Raw genomic sequence first — 22,657 nt, forward strand, 5'->3', positions numbered from 1 at the left:
GTGCCTGGTAATCAAGACAGAGGTTGTTACTCCTGCCTGGCAAGGAAGAACCATAGGGGGAAATAAGTACAGCAATGCCACCAAGTCTTCTGCTATGTGGGGTTCAAGATAACCCTTCTGCTTTTCAACAAGTCTTCACAAGTCAGTGACGTTAGTGGCTATTTTCAAATGCACGACTAGTAATTCTAATGAATGAGACTCGATTCTCTAGCAACCAAACCACCACTTGGGGGGTAGAGGGAGAGCAACACCCTAGAATGCACACTTTATTTCAGCTGTTGCCTGTGAAAGGCAATTACAATGAAGTTCTATCTTGAGAAAATCATAGCACCTTAATATTAATGAGTAGGCTTCTTGCATCATTAATCTTTCTGCGATCTGACAAGTTTTGTGTTAAGAAATGGGGAGGGGGGGGAACCTAAGATAAAAAGATATGCCAAACAAGTTGTAGCAGCAGAAGGTTCAATGGTGTGGTCAAATGAGAGTGGTTCAATCTAATAAGAACACGGTGTGGACTAGAGGGTGATTGTCTCTGATCTTGGGAGAATGTTTTTGGACACCTCGCAGCTCTTTTATTGCTGTAGCTGATTAAAATGAAAAGCCTCGCAACTAAAATGTTCTTTTTGATGAGGTTTTCTTTTCTTTCTTTTTTTACCATGAACTATAGACCTTGTAGTCCAGTGGGACAGAAACCCTTTGATCTTCAGCAGTCACATAAATTCAAGGTCATAAAACAGCGTTGGGTTGGATTTTATTAGTGTGGCTGATGCCAGACTTGTAGAGTTGCCATGCTTCTGAGGCAACCATGATCCCACCTTCCTATTCTTTCCATCCAGGTTTTTGTACGTGAAACTACATCACTATTTTTTTTTTGTGATCTGAAAAAAAACACAAGAAAAGAAAGGCGAACTGGCAAGAAGACTCATGGATTAAGCCATAATTTAAAAATGCTGGCATTAGAGAAGAATATGCCATTATTCAGTGTACGCTAAGTCCATGTTTTGTCAGCCAAAAACATATATGTAGAAGACAACTGTGAGCATCAGGGAATGAAGTCAATACATTCCTAGTTCAGCTCTGAAATTGGTCCAGTTTCATTCCAATTCAGGTCAACAAGTGGTCAGGAACACAAATATAATAAAACACACATCCAATTTCTAGTATAATAGACCATTTATATCCATACAAGATACCCCTTAGAGACACTATATGTTGTGGTTGGACACTACGCATCCCAGTAGTAATTAAAAAAAATAAAAATAAACAATGGATTGTATCAAAAGGTGGCTTTGCCTTAACAGACAGCTCAGGTAAGACAAGACACCCTACTTTTATCAATTCCAGAAAACTTGCTCATTAATCATTTGTGCTATTTCCCCTGTAGCACATTGTTTCCTTTTTAATAATACTCGTTCTGGATGAGATGACTTGTGAATATTCCATAGAATTATTTACACATTTCAAACAGTGTGAGTTGCAAAGGAAGATGACAGAAGTAATACTTAAAGAAGGTCCTAAGCCAATAATTTTCTTTATCATTATTATTATTGCAATTAGGCAGTCTCTAAAACATCGCCACAGCCATTTCTATATCTGGATAGTATTTACGCTGAAATACATATGGACGGGGAACAAAGCGGCTCCTTGTTGATTTTACAGTCTTCTCTTACTGGTTCTTAGGAGGGGTTTTTGTGCTTTTTAAACTGCCTGTCTATTGTTTCTGTGCTTTTTTGCAAAGACAGGACGTTTGTTCAGACCTTACTACCTATGGCAAAATCCAAGCTGATTGAAGTCTTGCAAGCCCGCAATACCTTGGCCTCTAACCATGGAGAGATAATGCCCCAACCAGGCTGTTCCACATTTATTTGACTGTAGTATCTCTCTTGATACCAATGCCAGTGAAGAAGCAGGAGGGAGGCAGGGAGTTACTGCATTCTAATAAACTCAGCACAGCCTGGATCAGACCTTCCTTTCTCTCCTGCAGTGAGGGGATGGGAGGGATTGCCCAAGAACCTGAGACTCTAGTTTAAGTTTTAAGAAACAATTTCCTCTGAGCATCAAAGAACCGAGAGAATCATGTAAATCTTCTGAAGATCTTGGAGCATACCACAGTTCTTGCATTTATTCAAACATGAACTGGAAGAAGAGCCAATACATTGTATAAAAACAATTATGCTTCTATGTTCCTAATAGTATCAAGATGTTTAGTATATGCCTTCCATGGCAAGTAAATATACCAGACGTGTAGTCACGCAAGCAGTTTAGCTTTCAACTTTGATAATAAGGAGATTTGTATTGAAACTTTATTTCAAGCATCAAAAATACTCTGCAGCAATTGAATGCACCAAACAGTTTATGGTTCTCTATATATCTGAGTGGCCTTATAGGCTGTAGCAATTACATGAGATGGCTTATTTTAATAGTTTCTTTGTTCTTGATTCCTTACAATTCTTGTGGGTGCATGTAACTTTAAATAGCTGTAAGATATAAAATTATCAGTGATTATACGCAAAAAATCAGTGGAGTTTCTCATGGAGTTTATAAGTGACAACCAGATATTCTTAATTCCAATTAAGCCAATGGCAGCTAAACATAGGGAGCTGGTTCCTTGTGTGGATAGTCCCTACACAAAAACAAGAGAGCGCGTGGGCACACAGAAACAACTCTACTAGCCTCCTACCTTTGTCAGAGGACAGCAATGCAGGCAAGACAGTTCCTCTCTTACACTAAACAGTCCTTTTTCTGGGGGTACGCAAGGGTACTGGCAACTCTCCCCCTCCCGCACTGGTTCAAAGTGTGGCACTTACTATAACTACTTCATGGTGAGTACCAGCACCTTTTTTCTAGAAGAAAAGCACTGACTCTAACTATTAAGCTGGGGAAAACTGGATTTATGGATCAAGTTTTTGAAAAGTGTTATAACTATGTGTAGTCATGTTAATAGGCATTATTAATGACCTGCTGAATCTTTTCCAGTTTCAATAAGCAACTGATATATGCCCAAGAGAGGACTTAACACCTTGCCATCTAAAATGGGATGGCACGTCATAAAATTGCATCCCTGTTGCAGAATAATGAGATATAACACAAGGTATTGGGATCAAATAGGGGGACGCGGGTGGCACTGTGGTCTAAACCACAGAGCCTAGGGCTTGCCGATCAGAAGGTTGGTGGTTCAAATCCCTGCAACGGGGTGAGCTCCCGTTGCTTGGTCCCAGCTCCTGCCAACCTAGCAGTTCGAAAGCACATCAAAGTGCAAGTAGGTCAAAGTGCAAGTAGATAAATAGGTACCGCCACAGCGGGAAGGTAAACAGTGTTTCCGTGTGCTGCTCTGGTTCGCCAGAAGCGGCTTTGTCACGCTGGCCACATTACCTGCAAACTGTTCGCCGGCTCCCTTGGCCAATAACGTGAGATGAGTGCCGCAACCCCAGAATCAGTCACGACTGGGCCTAATGGTCAGGGGTCCCTTTACCGTTACCTTATTGGGATCAAATAAGGCCACAGCTTTGTTACAGATATCAGAAGTTTGGCATAGGCATTGGGTACCATCACTGACTTCTGACCCACCTGCCAGAAGTAAACCTTGGGTTACCCCAACAGCGGGGGTGGGGGCGACGCTATGACTTATATAAAATAAGAGTGCCCCTTGTGGGATCGCTGTCTTGGGGACTGCATACCCTCCAACATTTCTCCGGTGAAAATAGGGACATCCTAAGGAAAAGTGGGACATTTCAGGATCAAATCTGAAACCGGGACAGCTTCTCTAAAATAGGGATGTCCCTGGAAAATATGGACACCTGAGCATTACGACAGAAGCAACTCCTCCCAGATTCTTTTAACCAGATACCCATTACTCAAAGGGGCAGGCAGACGCTAAAACCTCCCCTCCAGCTCACAGGCATGAAATTACCATTGGAAGAAGAAGAAAAAGGTGGCCTAAGAGGGGCTTTTCTTTAATCATTACTAAATACCTTAGGGAATTTCCAAAGCACCGTTAATTCATTTGTTTTTTGTTTCAAAATCAAGTCATTATTATTTTTCTTGTTAGTTTGAACTAACAACAGCAAATAACGTATTTAGTTGTTATACACTGCCACTCGCTGTTTGGTTGATAAGGTTCAATGCGACTAAGGCATGCCATTTGTGCAGCTTTATGAATAGGAACCCTCCAGAAATAAAACATCCAGCAACATTCCAACAACAACAAAGCAGAAAAGCTCTCTCATTGATATAAACAGATGCAAGAAAGAAAGGGCCATGAATCAGTTCCACTCTCACTAAAGATTCTGCGCATCAGCCTAGGAGAATTGTTGATCTCTCTTATTCTATTACCAATAATCTTCTACACTTCTTCTCAGAAGCTCAGGGCCAAACTAGATGCACACTTAACAAACAGCAGGCAGCAGCATGTATTGATTTCCTTTAACTAATTACAGGAGATGGGGAGCCACTGTGAAGGCAGTGCAAAGGAAAGGGGGAGGTTATCTCTTTATTCTTCCACTAAGACTGGAATGGAGATAGTTCCTCCATGCGGCTAGAGGCTATGCAAATGAAGTCCCTATTTGCACCAAAGCAAACAGGCCTGGAATAAGATTTATATTAAGTGGATGCAACTGCCTAGTGGCACAGGACTTCAACAGGACGAGGATGGGAAGACACACAAGAGGAAGCTCTTTGTGTGTGTTTGCCCACATGCTGCACGAGTTGTCAGAGGTGAAAAATACGTAATATTTCAGCAACAAGCGCAACTAATTCACATAGGTAGCTGTGTTAATAGTGTATTCAGATGTTTGGTACTAAAGTGTTATCAGATGTGTAAAAGGAGATTCTGAACATACAGACAGCACCCAGGCACTGATGTTCCCACCTACCAACTTCCCTGACTGTAATTCATTTCAGGCCAACAGTTGGGGCAGTCCATGTGCTCTAGAGACCCTTTCACATGTTCAGTACTGAAAACCTGAATGAGTCTGCTCTGTTACATCAAAAACAATAGTCTTGTGGAAGTTTAAAAACCAGCACAATCTTTTGTGGACTGCAGCCCACACAATTAGTTACACAAGCTGTTATCCCCAGATTAAATATATTACACAGGTGCAGATAAAATTATTATCAAAAGCAGGAGCAAAAGACCAAGGCATGTGGGAGCTGTAACTGGCGATGCTTCCGCACAAAGCTCAAAAATATTCAGGAAAAGAAGAGCAACTATTGCCAGCAACAATAATCAGCAACAATAACAATCTTCCTAATTTGTGCTAGGCAAATTCATGGGATACAACAGCGGCAAGCTAACTAGATGAAGTTTTGATTTGGTGCAATGGCTTCTTTGTAGGAACCAGCATTATGTTTCACAGAAATGCTGTACATGCTTTAGGGTAATTTTGCAAACAGTTTCATCAGCTGTAGGGTTCAAAGAATCAAGACTTCATTTGTATGCTGATTACAAGACTCATATGATGTATACATGTGGATGAAACAACGTGCAGAGGGCTCGTACTTTTCAAATAAGAGTGGAATTGATTACGAACCACAAGCTGAAAGACCTTCAGCAGCAGTAACACATGGAATACTGAAAAAGGTTAAAAAAACCCTCATTAGGTAAAAATTGACTTGGCGACCTCGGCTGCAGCTTTGGACTGTAGTTAAGTTTCAGCAACCAAAAGTTTTCTTCAAAATGTACATGCTGGGCTCAAGGGAAGCTCTCTTCCAAAGAAATTTCAAGTAAAAAACCAAAAAGGAAATACTCGAGGCATTTCAGAGCTTTTATTGTGATTGTAAAAAGGGCTCATTTCTATAAAATATGGAAAAAGTCATTTTAAAGAGCAACTTGCTTACTTAAGAGAACTATAATGCTCTACATCCAAAGAGTTCCCAGCAAAGAGTTCCAAGGCTGCAATCCTATACCCACTTACATGAGAGTAAGTCTCACTGAACTCAATGGAACTTACAATCTTAGACTCATATAAGCATCAAATTGCAGAGTTGGAAGTGACCCTGAGGGTCATCTAGTCCAACCCCCTGCAATGCAGGAATCTTGACTGCAGCATCCATGACTTAATTATGAAAATGAATGCTAAGTGATTTGAACTGTAACTGCACGTGTCATTCAGAGTAAAAAAAAATCATTTTATGACAATAGGCAAGCAAACTACACTGCAAAAAGTGCCCCGAGCTAATGTAACAATTCTGCATTCATGTGCAAGCTACCTTTAAAACATTTCAAAGTAGTCCCATCATTGCCTTCCTGAAGAATCCCCCTATTTGCACAATGGCCTCGGTCCAGTATAGCTAAAGGAACGTCTCCACCCCCATCAATCTGCCCGGACACTGAGGTCCAGCTCTGAGGGCCTTCTGGCGGTTCCCTCATTGCGAGAAGCCAAGTTGCAGGGTACCAGGCAGAGGGCCTTCTCGGTGGTGGGCCTGCCCATCCCATCAGATGTCAAAAAGGAAAACAGCTACCAGATTTTTAGAAGACATCTGAAGGCAGCCCTGTTTAGGGAGGCTTTTAATGTTTAAGAAATTAGTATATTTTAATGTTTCTGTTGGAAGCCGCCCAGAGTGGCTGGGGAAACCCAGCCAGATGGGCGGGGTATAAATAATATATTATTATTATTATTATTATTATTATTATTATTATTATTATTATCCCACGTAGACATAGCTATTCACTCCCTAAACTCTTCAACAGAACTGCCACTTTAGTCTGTTTTAGATTCTGCTTTGGCTAGGGTTTACAATAATTGCTTCTAATTCTGTTCTACATGCTGTTATATACATAACACATATATATCTCCATTGCCAAAAATATGATTACACAACTAGCCTGGCATATAAACAGGCAGACCAGCTGGGGTATTTCAACAGAGCTAAAGATGTAGGGACAATGGAAATCATACAACATCCCAATAAAAAGCTTGAAATGATTCACTATATTCCATCATTACTTTTTAATATTTTAAACAGTAGATGAGAATACAAAGAAATCTGAACTACTAAACCTGTCACATTTCCTCTAGCACATGCACAAAACATTTATTTCTGTATATTCTTGCACCTTTTAGTCTGTAATATCCACGAAATCTTGTGCCCCTGCCATTAAGATTAAAGCACACCTGTGTGGCAGCAAATTCCACTGAAATCACAAGGACTAAAGCCAATTCCTAGGCTGTGTCCACACTCCTGTTTACTCAGCATCCTGTGCACACCTGCCACTGGTTTGGGAAGAGGGAGACACAGGTTAGCTGCAATCCATATCTATCCTGTTGTTTCATATATAATACTGTGTTTTGATGCTCCCAATCAGCTTTGATCCAAACAGAGAAAAGGAACAGCCCAGTTGCATTTTCAGCTGGTAATGTGTACACAGCCCTAGCCACTGATCTCCTGCGTGACAATGTGCAGGCATATTCTGCATGCGCTACATTTCCCACACACTACTTTCAAGTGGCTCTTGTGAAACCACTGAGAACTGTGCAAAAAGTCAACATGCAAAGGGTTCTTTGTGTACTGCTGGCCTGTACGTAACCCATTCTGTGTGACAATGGCACCTAGAAGCCATGAGCAGTGGTTGTTCTGACTATGGTAATTATCTCCTGAAATCAATTCTTTCATTTCTTTTACACACAGTAAGATACAATGCAGTGATTTCACCATGAGGTATCACATCAGGGCAATGTACTATATATAAATAGCAAAATGCAAAATAAAAATGCAGTAATGTGTCCCACCCACCCTGGTACCGATGGCAAAGAGGTACTAATGGTCCAAAAACAGCTGGGGACCAATGGTTGAGAAACACTGGTGGCAAACCCTCCTTCCCTTACAGCATGGTCCCAATCTAGCTCAGCACCTTACTTGTGCTAGCTATCTGTTAAATAAAAAAATCTGCTAATGCCAGAAAACAGAACCTGTCTCTGGTATACAGGAATAGAACAATGTATGAAGCTATGTATGAACAATTTCATTTTAAAAAAGAAAAAAGATGAAAGCTGCAATGTTTGGCATTTTACAAGAATCTTTCTGCGAGAGAAACATGGCTTAGTCTGTGTCTGACAAGCATAAACTAACATCATCTTTACTTAACTGGCCAAAAATCTGGGAGTAGCTAGCAATGATGATGTGAGATAACCTCTCCTATGAGTATGTTTGCTCAGGTGGGCCATTCTTCAAAATAAAGATATGTTGCAGATTTTTTTATGTTTGGTTTGGAAAAAAACAACAGCTCCACCTCAACATACTAAAACCTCAACCACTTAAAAAATAAAAGAAAGCTCTGTACTAAAGGGAGATTGTAAAATAGCATAAATGTTGAAGCATTCCTTCAGTATTATCACAGAATGTCATGGCAACTCTCCCAGAGGTGGACTGTACAGCTTCAACTAGCACTGCCATATATAAGTACGGTAAGCTATGAAACATAGGAAGCTGCCTTATCCTGAGCCAGACCATTGGTTCATCTACCTCAGTATTGTCTACACTGACTGGCAGCTGCTCTGCAAGGTTTCTGATAGGGGACATTCCTAGTTCTAGAATGGAATTGAACCTTGAATCTTCTGGATACAAAAAGCAGATGCTCTGCTACAGATGATCTATGGTTTTATAGTCCACACACCAAAATTTGCATCTATACCTATTGGTTGTTTTTTTCCAAGGAAGAAAGGAGAACACATTTACTTTTTTCCTCTAATGTTCCCAGAAACTTTTATGTTAACCAACACAATTCAAACCGCAAGGAAAAAGTAACTTCCAGTTCTTGGAAACCTCACTTATTCAAAGCAGTTTTTCAGAGAGTGTAAGGGTAAGAGACTATTGGCAAAAGTTGCTTCCCACCTTCTACCAGTGGGCGCATCCCACAAGCAGAAAGAACGCCACTCAGGGGATACTGCTGCCAGCAGGAACCAACTCCGGATCCCAGCCATTATTTCATTTATTTCATAAAATTTATATACCCCTTGACTGTAAAAACAACAACAACCACAACCACATCCAAGCAGTTTACAAAAAAACAACACAAGAAAACCAAGGGGGGAAAAACAGATAAAATTACCTCAGCATTTTAAGCATCTGGGTAGCTTGTCTATACAAAAAGGTTTTTAGCAGGTGCTATTGATTCTCACCTGCCGTTCTGTGGACTGGTAACCGAATATTTTGCTTTGGATTTTAAATCTTTGTCCCACTGGCCAACTGGATTCCACATGATAGACCAGAACCATTTCTAATTTAGGCAGCAGCAACAAATTAGAACTGTTTTCTGTTCAACTCCATAGGATGGCAGCAATAAGAATAGAGACCTATTAAAAATTCAAGCTAGCCTATGGCCACAGGGGAGCCTGTGAATCCTGGCTCCCTTGGGGATATTCTAGGCCTCTTCCCTGAATTTTCTGCTTTCATTAAAAGCTGTTAACTGTAAAGCAATAAACATTCAGGTTTACTGGTCAGAAAATGAGAAAGGCAAGGAGATAACTGACCCTGGCCAGCTCCAATTTTCAGAAATCTTATTTGTTTTTATGAATATTTAATACAATGAAATAAATGTAAACACACCACAGCACAATTCTAGGTCAACTCAAAAGTCAATTGTATTGAATTCAATGGGGCTTACTCCCAGATAACTAGGGTTAGGAATGCAGCTTTAGACCATCTTTACTTAGGTTCTGAATGTTTCACATTCATTCCACCTCCTCACTTTGGCACCTTAAATACAAAGTTTTTGGCCAAAGACCTGGAAATAGGACAAGGCAATACTTAACTGACCTCTGGTGGGGAATGCAGAAAATGCATTTTTACAAGAATTGGTTATATGTGGACTTGCCTTATTGGTCCCAGGGAATGAAAGAGTTGGGCTTTCCAATTTTGTGCCATGTCAAAAATTGATAACCATAATGCCAACTGGAAGTGGAAGACCTAGCAGTGACCCTGTGGTATACTGCAAGATGTGAGCATTATGTACCAGGCATGAAACAAATGTACACAGATACTGTCTCTTCCTGCACAATATGGTTGAAGCATGTAACTACAATCACGATGGGGAAAATGTGCAAATAATTGATGTTCTAACATCCTGATATCCTGGATATAAACACATGGAAGTACGTCCCACTGTTTTAACAGAAATTACTCCCATGAAAATGTTCTTGGGATCACAGATTACATGATAAAGATGAGATGGTGGAAGCATCATTTCCTGTGTTATGCACAATAGCTTCTTTTATCCCATTGCCTTCTCTGATCAAACAAGTTGCAAATTTTTGAAGCACTACATAAACAAGTTCGACTATAGATATTAGCTGGGTAAGTGTGCACACCATGACTCATCCATTTTAATTCATCAGGGCTGCTCTGATGTTTGCTGAATCCAACAATTTCTTGGGCCTAACAAGATTCTTTTGCACCAATTTGTAGTCTCTGAAGAAGAAAAACCTCAAACTCAAATTTCTCCAGGCTAAGATGAACTGACCTGCTAGTCAACGGAAAGCCATTCAAAGAGAATACAGAGAATGCATAATAATATTCTTCCTGATCCTTGCATATGTGGACTGCTTCAATCATTTCAATGGAGTGAGCAGATTCACATGAGTAGAAGAATGAGACCATGGATCTGCATCCTTAACTGGCACCTCTTGCAGGCAGCAGTGCTCTGTGTACACACTGGGACTCCTATGCCTGTAAGGAAGGGCTCCATCAGAATAATTAGCAAGTTACGCAACATTTCAAAAAAAGGGGGGATCCCTTTTTTAAAAATAGGTTTGAATGAGAAGAAATATTTACCTTCAGTTTTTCAACTTCATTTTTGTGCTCCTTCTTTAAGTGCAAAATAGCAGCATGGTACTCTGAAAGTAAAATAAATGAAATCACTGGTCAGATCAATGACACAAAAGTTCCAATGTGAGCACTGCTTCTAGTACTCTAACGTGAGCCTGCCAAAGGACATGTTCTGGCTGCAATACAGTAAGGTTGGTACAAAGGAGGAACTAACAGTGTCATTGTGTTAGTTGGAGCATCCTGAAGACCAAGGCCTATTTAGCCTATGAAGGTCACTGTTTATGACAGCATTTTAACGTATCTAACTTTTTACTTTGTATTCCTGAATTAAAAATATTTTAATTTATGGATTTTAATAAAAAGAAATAAACCAAAAGTGGATATGCTTGTCCAGTAATCAACAATTGATGCATAGCTGCCAAGTTATCCCTTTTTTAAAGGGATTTTCCCTTATGCTGAATAGGCTTCCTCGCGAGAAAAGGGAAAACTTGGCAGCTATGAATTGATGCCTCTTTTAAGAGAAATGTGACTTGGCGAATGGTACTCTTATAGGAGTGCGATGGAGTTTAATAATGAGGAGAGATGAGAGGGAGAGGGAGTGGGTGGCAATTCAGGTGTATATACACACCTGAATATAGAGCCTGCTGGTCCACCCTCTAGGTCCACTTGCCTCCTGGCAAACAGTTGCAAGGAGTGCCCCTAGACACAGGCAGTGAGTCTCAGGCCGGACAAAGGTTTGCAGCTGATCAGCTGATTGAAGGCTGCTGAAAACCTTGCTTCCTTTGCCCACGTTGCTTGAAATCAAACTATGTGGGCACCTGATGTCATGGTGATGTTAGGTGACTGGCAGGTGGACTATCCACCGCATCTGTCAAAGTGGCCTGTGGGGGTTTGGGGAGTTCTGGCTCTGGACAATGTAGATCCATTCCCCTACCCTTCTCTTACAGTCTTGAAAATGGAATAGGTGATACAGGAAAGGTGTTTAACATTTATTAAATGCCAGTTATCCTTGCTAGGTAGAATTTGCATTCGCAAGCCACAGACCTTCCATAAGCAAACAAAATAGGAGGGATGGGATCAGACAGATGTTTTATGTGGAATAGACGGAACAAATAAGACTAGAGTGGTAGAACAAATAATCACTGAAGAAATTGATTGTGGTGTTGAGAGTAATAATGGAAGACAGCAAAGTGGTATCAAAAACAGAGAGAAGGTTGCTGTTTCATTAACTCTTGTTAGACTAATGTACCAGGATATACATTTATTCTGGAGACTGTAGCCTATATGAGGATTTCACTTTCTCGTTTCAGGGAAGGCAGAAAGAAACTGCCCCGAGAACAGCTTGCTTAAAGCAGAGTTTGGCTCAGGAAGCAAAATGTATAGCTATTCTGCTTTCTAGGAAAGCCATCAGGTGTGGCTACCTAGGAAAGTTAACTTCAGGTTACAGTGGAAAGCTCACAAAAATGACACCACTGGGTGATACACTTTAACTATTAGGGAAAAGGGTTAAAAACAAAACAAGTATCATAACACCACAACACAAATTACATAGTGTGTTCACATTCTGGCTACTGTAAAAGCTACAGTCACCCTATATCAAACAGGTTATCACAGAATTAGAGAAAGACAACCAACCACCTGAGATTTTCGCATGAGAAAAGGCTCAGAGGTTGTAGCTTTCCTTTTAAAACATTAAAACAAGTTAAACCCTCAACAAAATAAATCTGAAAGTTACTTCTTGCTATGCTAGTTCCATAAAGTGCAGCTAAAATGTTATGGTTTCCTCCTATGCTATTTTAAGACTTGAACACCTCACATCAAAAGGACACAATTTACTTTAAAATGCTTTATTTAAGAAAGGTGTATTCTACCTAGCCCAAGTCTGTACACAATGTGACAAAGGATGACTAGTTAACATCCCTTTGATCGACAATCACCTTTTTCCTACATGTGGCCTCCACCCATGTGGGAAGGGCCCTGTTAGTTTTCTTTTCTTTTTAAAGCACACCCAGCTGCACCTAGGATATAAACATAAATGAATACTTTCTTCCCTAGCAAAGTTAACTTTTAAATATTTTTTAAATACTAGGTGTTGAATCCTGAGTTGCCCTTCTGTGAATAGAAGGGACTATGATCTAACAGAGGCTGGTGAAATATAATTTTTTGTCAATTCCCCCTTTCCCGGTGGTTCTCCTCTTCATCATCTTATATGCTGCTCCAGAGGTCTTACCACAACCCTGCAGTGCAGATTTTTAGGGTGTGTGATAGGAATGGAGGGAAATCACCTCTCTGCCCTACTGCCAATGGTAGCATTTTGTGAACTCTGGGACCATGCCTAGCTATTTAACTCAGAGAGACTTCGTTGATGTACCGGTACTTTTTCATGTGGAAACTTATATGTCCACTGATTTAAATGTCAAAATCCAACATAGTGTGGGTGAATAAGCTATCTGTGAGAAAAGTTATAGATGTATAGTCCTTCCATTCTTATTTAGAATGTCTATATATTGCACCATATTCCAGAAAATATCTCAAAGTGTTATAGAATGAGGGGGGAAATATGAATGATTCACAATTCTGCAGGTATCTAAACAAATTACATTAGTATTATTTTATATTAGTAGGATAAGCTTATTTACTTATATCTTGATATAACAGGCAGGTTGGCTTCCTCCCTTGAGGACAAAACACCAAGGGTTTCTGACACTCTCTCGTTGGAATTTGTTCTTGAAAGGTACTTGCATCAATTTAATCTGCCATGTCATGGTGCCTGGGTGAAGCTGAAGACAAATGTTGCATCGGTACATCAGATTAGCTGTTCTTTCAATATACTGCTGTGTTTATCTGTTACATCCATGTATTTTAAGAATTCACAAATGCACAGATGCTATTGCCGGTATTTCATACACTTTCTGGCACAGACTTGAATCAAAGGGGCCCAGAGAAACCAGCCATCACTCCCACAATTCAGAGTTAAAAATTTAGGAGGCAGGGACATTACGTGGCATTTCATTTGGGCTGGGGGCGGGGAAGGTGCCTTATCTCTAACTAGATAATTTTTCAAAATTACAGTTCAACAGAAGTGACCACAACAATAACTTCAGGATGATAATCAAAACCAAATTTGAGCCAGCCAGCATTTAATTCATATTGAATAAAACTTAGGAAAAACAAATGGGGAAGCAGCAAGACAAGGCTGATAAAGCATAACAGAAAAAACTGCATGCATAAGAACATGGCAGTTACAATGGCAACTGTAAGATGGAAGTAAAAAAAATGGATCTTTTGACAGCATCACATTTAAACTGGGATGTATTTCTAGAAACACAGCTTCAAATTAATATTTAAAACTCTTCTTTTACTGGTGTCTTACATAAAACAGATACCTAAAGTAACACAGCATATAAACAACCAATAGGTAACACAGTATGGTTTACTGCACCAACATTGGGTGAGACAAAGGCAAAACCCACAGAACTTTTCTGGATGCAAATCCATAGCCTATTACCCCATAAGACAGGAGTAGGAAAGCTGTGGACTTCCAGATGTTGCTGTAATAGTTCCATCATCCCTAACCACTGGTCCTGATGGGACTCGGGAGTCCAACAACATTCTAGAGAGCTATAGGTTCCCCACCAATGCCCTAAGGCAGGGGCGAAGTTTATGGAGAAAACATTTCAGGATGTTCAACCTACTCTCCTTATTTGTTACCAGACTTGATTTGAGAATTTACAAATTAGCAAACAAATTAACTGTATCAGTGATGCCCTCCTGGGAGAAGTTGCTTCCAGTTTTCCACACCTCCCTCCTGCTATACATGTCCCCTATCATTCTCTGCAGGAATAAATACATGGCATCAACCTATCGTGGCACTTCCACAATGTGAAATCTAAGCATAACCTGCAGAAAAATAGTATTAATAGATGAAAGTCAGTGGGCTATAAATGTCACTATTGATCAAAGTACAGCACACAAAGTTATTTTGATGAAGTGCTGGTTGTGGCCAAGAGGCACTGGAGTTTATTTGCTCCTCCTGCTATGAATTCTTCTTATATTACATATATATGAAAATATACAGCACTTCTATATTGCTCCTTAAACTTCCCAACAAATATTTCTAATAGGTCTTGAATGTTCCCTCATATAGTTCATGGAAATAAACCTTATACCGGGGTAGACACTGCCTTTATGGGAACATAAAGCACAGACATGACAGACAAGGACATTGGGTGTCACATTTTACCCACCTGGCTTTGCCGTGAAAGATACCAAGTCAGCTAAAGAGGTAAAAGCACAGGTAAAAATATAGTGTAGCCTCACTCAACCAAAACATCTTTATGTTCACTTAACTGGAGTTACTATCAATTCTCATATAAAACATACATTTTATTTCAGTTATGAAAGCACTTGCTTATGAAAGGTGAAATTAACTGACCATTCATCAACTAAGCTCCTAACTTTGTTTTAAAAGGAAGACTGAAAAGAAGTAGATAGGTTTTTCTCTCGTCTCCAAACAACCAAAGGGTTATGGAAGTCACACTCCTATGAACCACAAGCTTCTATTAGCACAGGATAGAAGATGTTATGATAAGCAGGGCCAACTGACATTCTTAGCAGCTGCCAGAGTGCCTCAAAAAGGCCTACATTTGATGCTGGCCCTGGGGCCCCCCCACTGTAGAAGATGCCCACCATTTGCGATAGTTGCCCATATGCTGCTGGGCCAAGTTTAAGGCTCTTGCACTGATTTACAAGACCCTTGTCAACTTGGGTCAAGTATACCTTAAGGACCACCTGATTCTTTATATTCCTGCCCAATCACTGAGGTCTTTGGGGATGTCATCATTGGCACCCCCCCCCCATGGCTCATACACACAGCTCATACGCACAGAACTGTGCACTCAATTCTATGAAACTTCCTCTTAGCTGAGATCAGAAAAGTTCCCTCCTCCCTGTTGAACTTCCAGCACCTGGTAAAATCCTTTTTATTATTTCATCAGGCATTTTAAGTAAGTTTTATGGTTAATTTTAAATGGTTTTATCTTTTCTATATCATTCATCACCTTACTGTACAGGCTATGGTGTTATGCAGTATATAAATGGTTGAGATCATTCAATATAGTTTAATTATCCAGAACTGCTTGAAGCAATGCTGCATCAAAGCCATCTTTAGTTACTAAAATGGCAGGTGGCTCACAGCCACCTAGCATAAACTGAAGCACTCTGGTGGACACCACAGTAAGTAACCTGTCATGAAGGGTACCAGTTACAGGTAGGTAGCCGTGTTGGTCTGCTGTAGTCGAAACAAAAGAAGAAGAAAAACCACAACTCCTTCCAGTAGCACCTTAGAGACCAACTAAGTTTGTTATTGGTATGAGCTATCTGAAGAAGTGTGCATGCACACGAAAGCTCATACCAATAACAAACTTAGTTGGTCTCTAAAGTGCTACTGGAAGGAGTTTGTTTATTTTGTTTCGACGAAGGGTACCAATGCATGAGGAGGAACACCAGAGGACACCTGGCAAACATGGCATCTGCCTGTATGACAGATCATACAATTTGGAATAATCACACCAAATACAGCCCAACTACCATGAACAACCCAATAAGCCAGCTACCCATCAGCAACCCAATAAGCCAACAGCTTCTCCTGCCTGCCTGAAACTGCAGAATACATGGTTTTGTTCAACTGGGTAGGTTAAAAGTGGTACAGACTTTCTTTTCGGACTCTCTGTATCCTTTTTAAAGTGGTTTACAACAAGTCATAAGACAAGGAACTCTGCATCAGATCTCTCAGTCAAACTGTATCACATAGCAAAAGTATCTTCTTCATCCGAATTATGACGCATAGCACATATTTGACTAAAAGACACAATGGAGGTACTGTATCTTTGTACATTAAATAACCACAATACTTCCTTCTTATGTAGTATCTTCAGCAAACTAGGAAACTGTTAGCGGTTTTCAAATATTTGCAGTTGACAAACATGTTATGCAGGACAATAAAATTAACAAATTTTGGATTGGCTACAATAATTCTGAAAGGAGATCTTGAAAGTACAGTGCTCCCTAATGATTCCTTATCATCCTGCAAAAAAGTGACAAGTGGGGTGCCACAGGGTTCTGCCCTGAGCCTATTGTTGTTCAACTTTTTAAATAAATGACTCAGATGAAGGAATTGAGGGGATGCGCATCAAATTTGCATATGACACCAAACTAGAAGGGGTAGCTAACGCCACAAAATATAGAATTGGGATTCAAAATGACCTTAACAGATTGGAGAACTGGGCCCAACTAAACAAAATGAATTTCAATAGGGACAAATGTAAGGTTCTGACTTAGGCAGAAAGAACCAGCTGCACAAATATAAGTCAGGGGACATCTGGATTGCCAGTAGTACATGTGAAAAGGATCTAGGGTTCTTGGTGGACCACAAGCTTAATATGAGCCAACAGCATGATGCAGCAGCAAAAAAGCTAATGCTATTCTAGGCTGCATCAACAGAAGTATGGTGTCCCGATCAAGATAAATAATACTTCTGCTCTATTCTGCCTTGGTCAGACCACTACTGGAGTACTCTGTCCAATTTTTGGCATCACAATTTAAGAAGGATATTGACAAGCTATAATGTGTGCAGAGAAAGGCAACCAAGGTGATCAAGGGTCTGGAAACCAAGCGTCAAGATGAATAGTTGAAGGAGCTGGGTATGGTTAGCCTGGAAAAGTAGAGTCTGAGAGGAGATATGATAGCCATCTTCAAATATTAAAAGGCTGTCACATGGAAGATGGAGCAAGCTTGTTTTCTCCTGCATCTGGGCACAACTTAGTGATGATGTTTCTAATATTATTGATAATGGTAGAAGATGCTTGTGTGTGTGTACAGTATAGGCAATCCATTTCATCTCAACTTTCTCTCAGTGATGCTAAGTGACAAAGATACAAGTGCTCTCAAGGACTGCTTTTCTTGGTACTTCATTCTGCTTAAGAGATTTTGCTTGCAGAATATTCTGGGACTATGTGAAAGATGCACAGGGCCAGTCTTGCTTATGTAGCTGTCATACTTTCACATATACCATGCGGGATAGCATCATGGTCACATGGTGAAGTGATTGTGTGTGTGTGTGTGTGTGTGTGCGTGCGTGCGTACACCTATGTGCGAACACATAAAGCTGGTCAGGCAATAATTAAGAGAAATGAGTGGCTGCCTTCATCCTTTCTTCTCCAGCTCACACTTTCACATACCCCTAATGCTTTCAGCATCCTTCCAATTCTGTGTCTCTCCCCAACCTTTACATCTTTTCTGTGCCCTCATGCTTCCCTCCCTCATCTCTTTCTTCACTTTTATCATGACACTGTAAAATGAGAGGTGCCTGTGGCTCGTCAGGCTTGAAATCACTCTTTGGCCTGGATGTGATTCCTCTTCATCACAGAAATTCAGGTACTAACCAGAGTTTTTCAGCTGGCAGACACTTCACACATATTCAGCACCTTTTCCAGATAATTTCACACGTTCAAGGGCTGAGTCACAGGCCTTCGATTTAGGTTCTGGGAGTGCCCTATTGTAAGCTGAAATTGCAGCCTGTTCAAGGCATAGCAAGGGCTATGCAGACCTAGCCAACTAATATGCTATCTTTGCTTATTACCTCAAATCAACTGGTAAATGAAATGTACCAAAGAAGAAGGGACACGGGGTATGTCATAGCTTGGGGGAAGGCTGAAAATCTAGAAAACTCCAGTGGAACAGAAGACAAACACTAGAAATGTGTTGGGAGGGGCTTCCTGCTTTTTGGTCTGTGTTTCATTAGTTTTGGTGGGTATAGGTGTTTTGTCTGTTTGGGTTTTTTGCTTTGTTTTAGGGGGCTTTGTGTTGCAACTGGGGACAGCCCATGAAGCAGACCAAATAATCAACTCTTTCAACAATTAAATGAAAAGACATTTTCCCATCCCATCATGCCCTCTGGAATCCACTTGCTAGGGAGACTCAACAAGGGGTATTTTTCATCATCATCATTATTATTAAAGGTTTCATGGTTTTCAAAAGTATGGGCAATGTCTCTTTTTTCAGGTTACATTTTCTACAGGTCAGTTTCATTTGTTGAGACATTAGTGTTACATTGGGTAGAGAGAGAAAAGGGGGGAGAGGTGGAGGGGGCCATGGTGGGTGGGGTTGGGGTTGGGTGGAAATGTTTCTATTCTATGTGTGTGTCAGTGTGAGGTTTTGTGTCAGCGTCGTTTGTACGGGTTCTCTTTGCTATTCACTTGTGTTCCTCAACAAGTGGTATTGATATTATCACGTGTGGATGGGTGTCGACTTGGGCTGATGAAACATTTCTGGAAATCTGGTAGCTAAAAAACCCAGAATGAAGATGTGGAAAGTGCCTCAAAATATGTCTGCATCCGGTGGGGAAGAATGAAATTACAAAACGGCTGAGTGGTCTGGAAAGAGAGAACAGGGAGAAGTGATTCACTCTCTCAACATGCAAACTCTTTGTTGCATCTAATATAAGAGAAGGTTCTGGGGGGAAATGAAGACCTAATGCTGGGGGGCTCAATGCGTTGCCCATCACCCACCAAGCCCTCCCTGACCATACCTATTTTGAGGTGGTGGTGGTTATTTGGTTGGGAGAAAGGTTATTTGCCCCCCCCCTGCTCTGCATTTTATTGGTTTTAATTTGCTGCCTGTTATTTTTTCTTCTCTGAAACCTGTGATACTCATAGCACAGTTTGTTCTAAATGCCTCCTGGGCTCAACAAACTTGGGGACTTCTCTACTAATGCGCCTACAGATATTGTGAAGACCCCTTCAAATAAATGGCTTTAAAAGCTACATGGAAGATAGCATGAAGAGACACAAGGTTTGTAATTTTTTCAGTAGGGAATGTGATTTCTGAGCAGAAAAATGGCTAGAAGGTAGGAAATGGATTAAGGAGCCGCTTCCCCTTACCATTTGCTGTCCAGACTCATTGCAGAGTTGCTACAACTGCTTTTCAGTGGAAAGTCCAGTAAGAAATGGTAACATACAGGTCCTGTATAATGTTTCCTTTGGTCCCTCTGATTCCCCCACCCGCACCTTGAAGTTTTAAAAATTTTCCTCATGTAATTTTCTAATTTACCCACTAGATGTCAGTAGCACATATTTAGTCTACTGAATGCCATTAAGTTTTAATGCTATTAAAATGTACCAGACAAGTTTTATTTTGCAAATTAGACATAATCAAAACTGAACTGAAGAGTGCTAGGCTGCCCAACCTTTCTGAAACAATGGCATTTGTTTTTGTAACTTGTGCAAATAACTTTATGCAAACCAGATCTAAGTAAAAATCAAGATGCACGGAATAATTACTCATGACTGCTTTCCATGTGTTTAAATAAGAACTAAGGGAAATTCAGATATATATCAATGAATATAATGTGATATCATATTAAAAACAAGTTTCAAATAAGTACACTTTGTGGGAATGTTTGGAACTAATGGGTATTATTAGCAAAATAAATTGCCAGGATAATTTCAATCCCAGCTCCAAGAAAAACGCTTTACAAAAGAGGGAGGAAATGCCATATTAGAGAGTTACTGGGTAAGCACAGAATGACTCAGCCTCTTTGCACATGCCTGGAAAGAACTGCCAAAACTATTCCAGCTTCTACTAGCCACTCCCAAGTTTGGGTGGAGCAATTTAATTACACAAAACTGTGTATTCCTGGATCAAACATCTGTGATGAAGCAAACGTTTATAGAAATTCTGTACCCCCAACCACATGACAGATTCTTTTGAATTTAAAGTGGAATTTAAATCTAGGAGTCTATTACAGTCTCCTAGATTGCTTTGTATGGCTCAAGGTCAGGGCCGGATTTAGGGTTGATGAGGCCCTAAGCTACTGAATATAATGGGGCCCTTTATATGTCCAGCTGTCCTTTGTCAACAACAAATTGTCACTGTTTTTTGTGTTGAATATATGTTATATGGTAATTTATCTAAAGCCATTTGCCCATGTTGCCATGCGACCAGTCCATGCAGAATGTAGGCACCCTATACTGTATATAGAAATGAGCAAACCAGTGATATTTTAGGGAGCAGGCTAGCAGGCGGGGCCCATTACTTGCATCATAGGAGCCTACACAACACAAAACACTGTTTTGAGGGCCCTAAGCTATAGCTTGTTTAGCTTATACATAAATCTGGCACTGCTCAAGGTATTCAAGACAAGGAAGAAAAGATGAAACCATTTTCTCTCCCACAACTGGAATTGTCTTTTGATTTTCAGAGTGAGCCCAGGAAACAATCAGAAAACAAGAGGAGGGGCCCACTCTGGAAAAGCTTTCATTCCCATTAGAAAGCATTGCTTTGACATGGATACAGCACTAGTAGAACTTCTGCAGCATTTTCTGTAGGACACATCTGATCTACCAATGCAACTGTGGACACAGCTAGGTTGCAGAGCACATGCTTTGCCAGCCCCCCCCCCGCCCCCAATGAGATCTTGCTGCAAGCTGGTGCCACTGCCAGCAGTTCGTGAGTGCCACTGCGCAATGCAGGTGAGGGAGGCTTTGCAGCGTGGCACAGTAATCCCATTTTGCCTCAAGCACTTTTGCATTCTAAAAGGTCCCACGTTAGTTCAATCCCTGTTATTTCCAGACAAAGAATCCCAGGCAGCAAGGCTATGAAACAAATTTGGGCAGATATTTGAAAGCCATCACAGCAGGCAGCGCTGGGTTAGCAGAGCCAAGGGCCTGACTCAGCTGCACGTGTACTTTACACATCTCTCTACCAAATTCAAAAACACTTGTCTGCACCTTGAAAGCCCTGACCGTATGAAAAACAGCAATTAAGAACACATTGGTACTTGAATGAATGAATAAGTAAGAAGAAGAAGCAACCTTTGCATAAAAAGAAGCCCAAGGTTCAGACTTTACAGAGTAAAGTCCAACAAAATACATCATCAGACAAAGACAGCACAGTCACCATCCCAGCAGCTTAGGACTCAAAGATGCTACAAAATAAGAACATTCTAACAGCTTTTTGAAAGGAGTCAGGGTTGCCATTAAAGAAGGAATTCTATCATTGAAGTGCCATGACCAAAAATGTCCTTGGTGTGGCACTAGTAGACTGGCCCCAGAAGCTGGCAGCAACCTCATAAAAATAACCTGCCTCTTGCAAAATAAGGAGCAGACATGGGGAGGGAAGAGGTAACCATCACGTAAGAGTTTTTAAAATACAAAATACTCGCAGGCAAATGCCTCAACAAACCAATGAGATCCATAGCAGATCACAAAACACGTACAAAGAAAAGTTTTTAAATGGTTGTTGGTAGCTGTGTGCATTTCAATTTATGCTGTACAGTACTTGTTTTGTAACGTCTGGGTCAACTGATGGTATGTACAGTGGTACCTCGGGTTACGAACTTAATTCATTCCGGAGGTTCGTTCTTAACCCAAAACCGTCCTTAACCTGAGGCACACTTTCGCTAATGGGGCCACCCGCTGCCGCCGGCATGCAATTTCCATTCTCATCCTGGGGCAAAGTTCTCAACCTGAGGTACTACTTCCAGGGTAGCAGAGTTTGTAACCCTAAGTGTTTGAAACCCGAAGCGTTTGTAACCCAAGGTACCATTGTATATATAACTATGTAGAACTAACCTGTTCTGGAAAAGAACATGTTAGTTAATTATTTCTACAGCCAGAGAAGCTTTGCATAGAAAAGATGCAAAGTTACCGTACTTTTGCATAAATGTGGATATACTAGAGTAAACATTCATTCACCATAGTAGCTATCTAACTAACCTTCCCCACGGCTGCAACAAGTAAAGCTGCATCTACAATGCGTTTATTTTACAGAGGACATTAATAACTTCACCGATGGTTCATGTGCTCTCGGTAAGGATGTAATGAAAACCCCACAGCTG

General features: G+C 40.6%; 1 protein-coding gene across 3 annotated transcripts in view; it reads right to left on the reverse strand.

Moving 5' to 3' along the window:
* The window catches only part of FMN1 (formin 1), a 178,424-nt gene that overhangs the window by 96,398 nt on the left and 59,369 nt on the right, over window positions 1-22,657 (reverse strand). For all 3 annotated transcript variants that reach the window (XM_035110687.2, XM_035110681.2, XM_035110694.2), the window contains one exon: window positions 10,768-10,829. In XM_035110687.2, the coding sequence (XP_034966578.2) occupies window positions 10,768-10,829 (62 nt within the window). The remainder of the gene's footprint in view (window positions 1-10,767; window positions 10,830-22,657) is intronic.

The sequence above is a fragment of the Zootoca vivipara genome, chromosome 1 (assembly GCF_963506605.1).
Source record: "Zootoca vivipara chromosome 1, rZooViv1.1, whole genome shotgun sequence".
Lineage (NCBI taxonomy): Eukaryota > Metazoa > Chordata > Lepidosauria > Squamata > Lacertidae > Zootoca > Zootoca vivipara.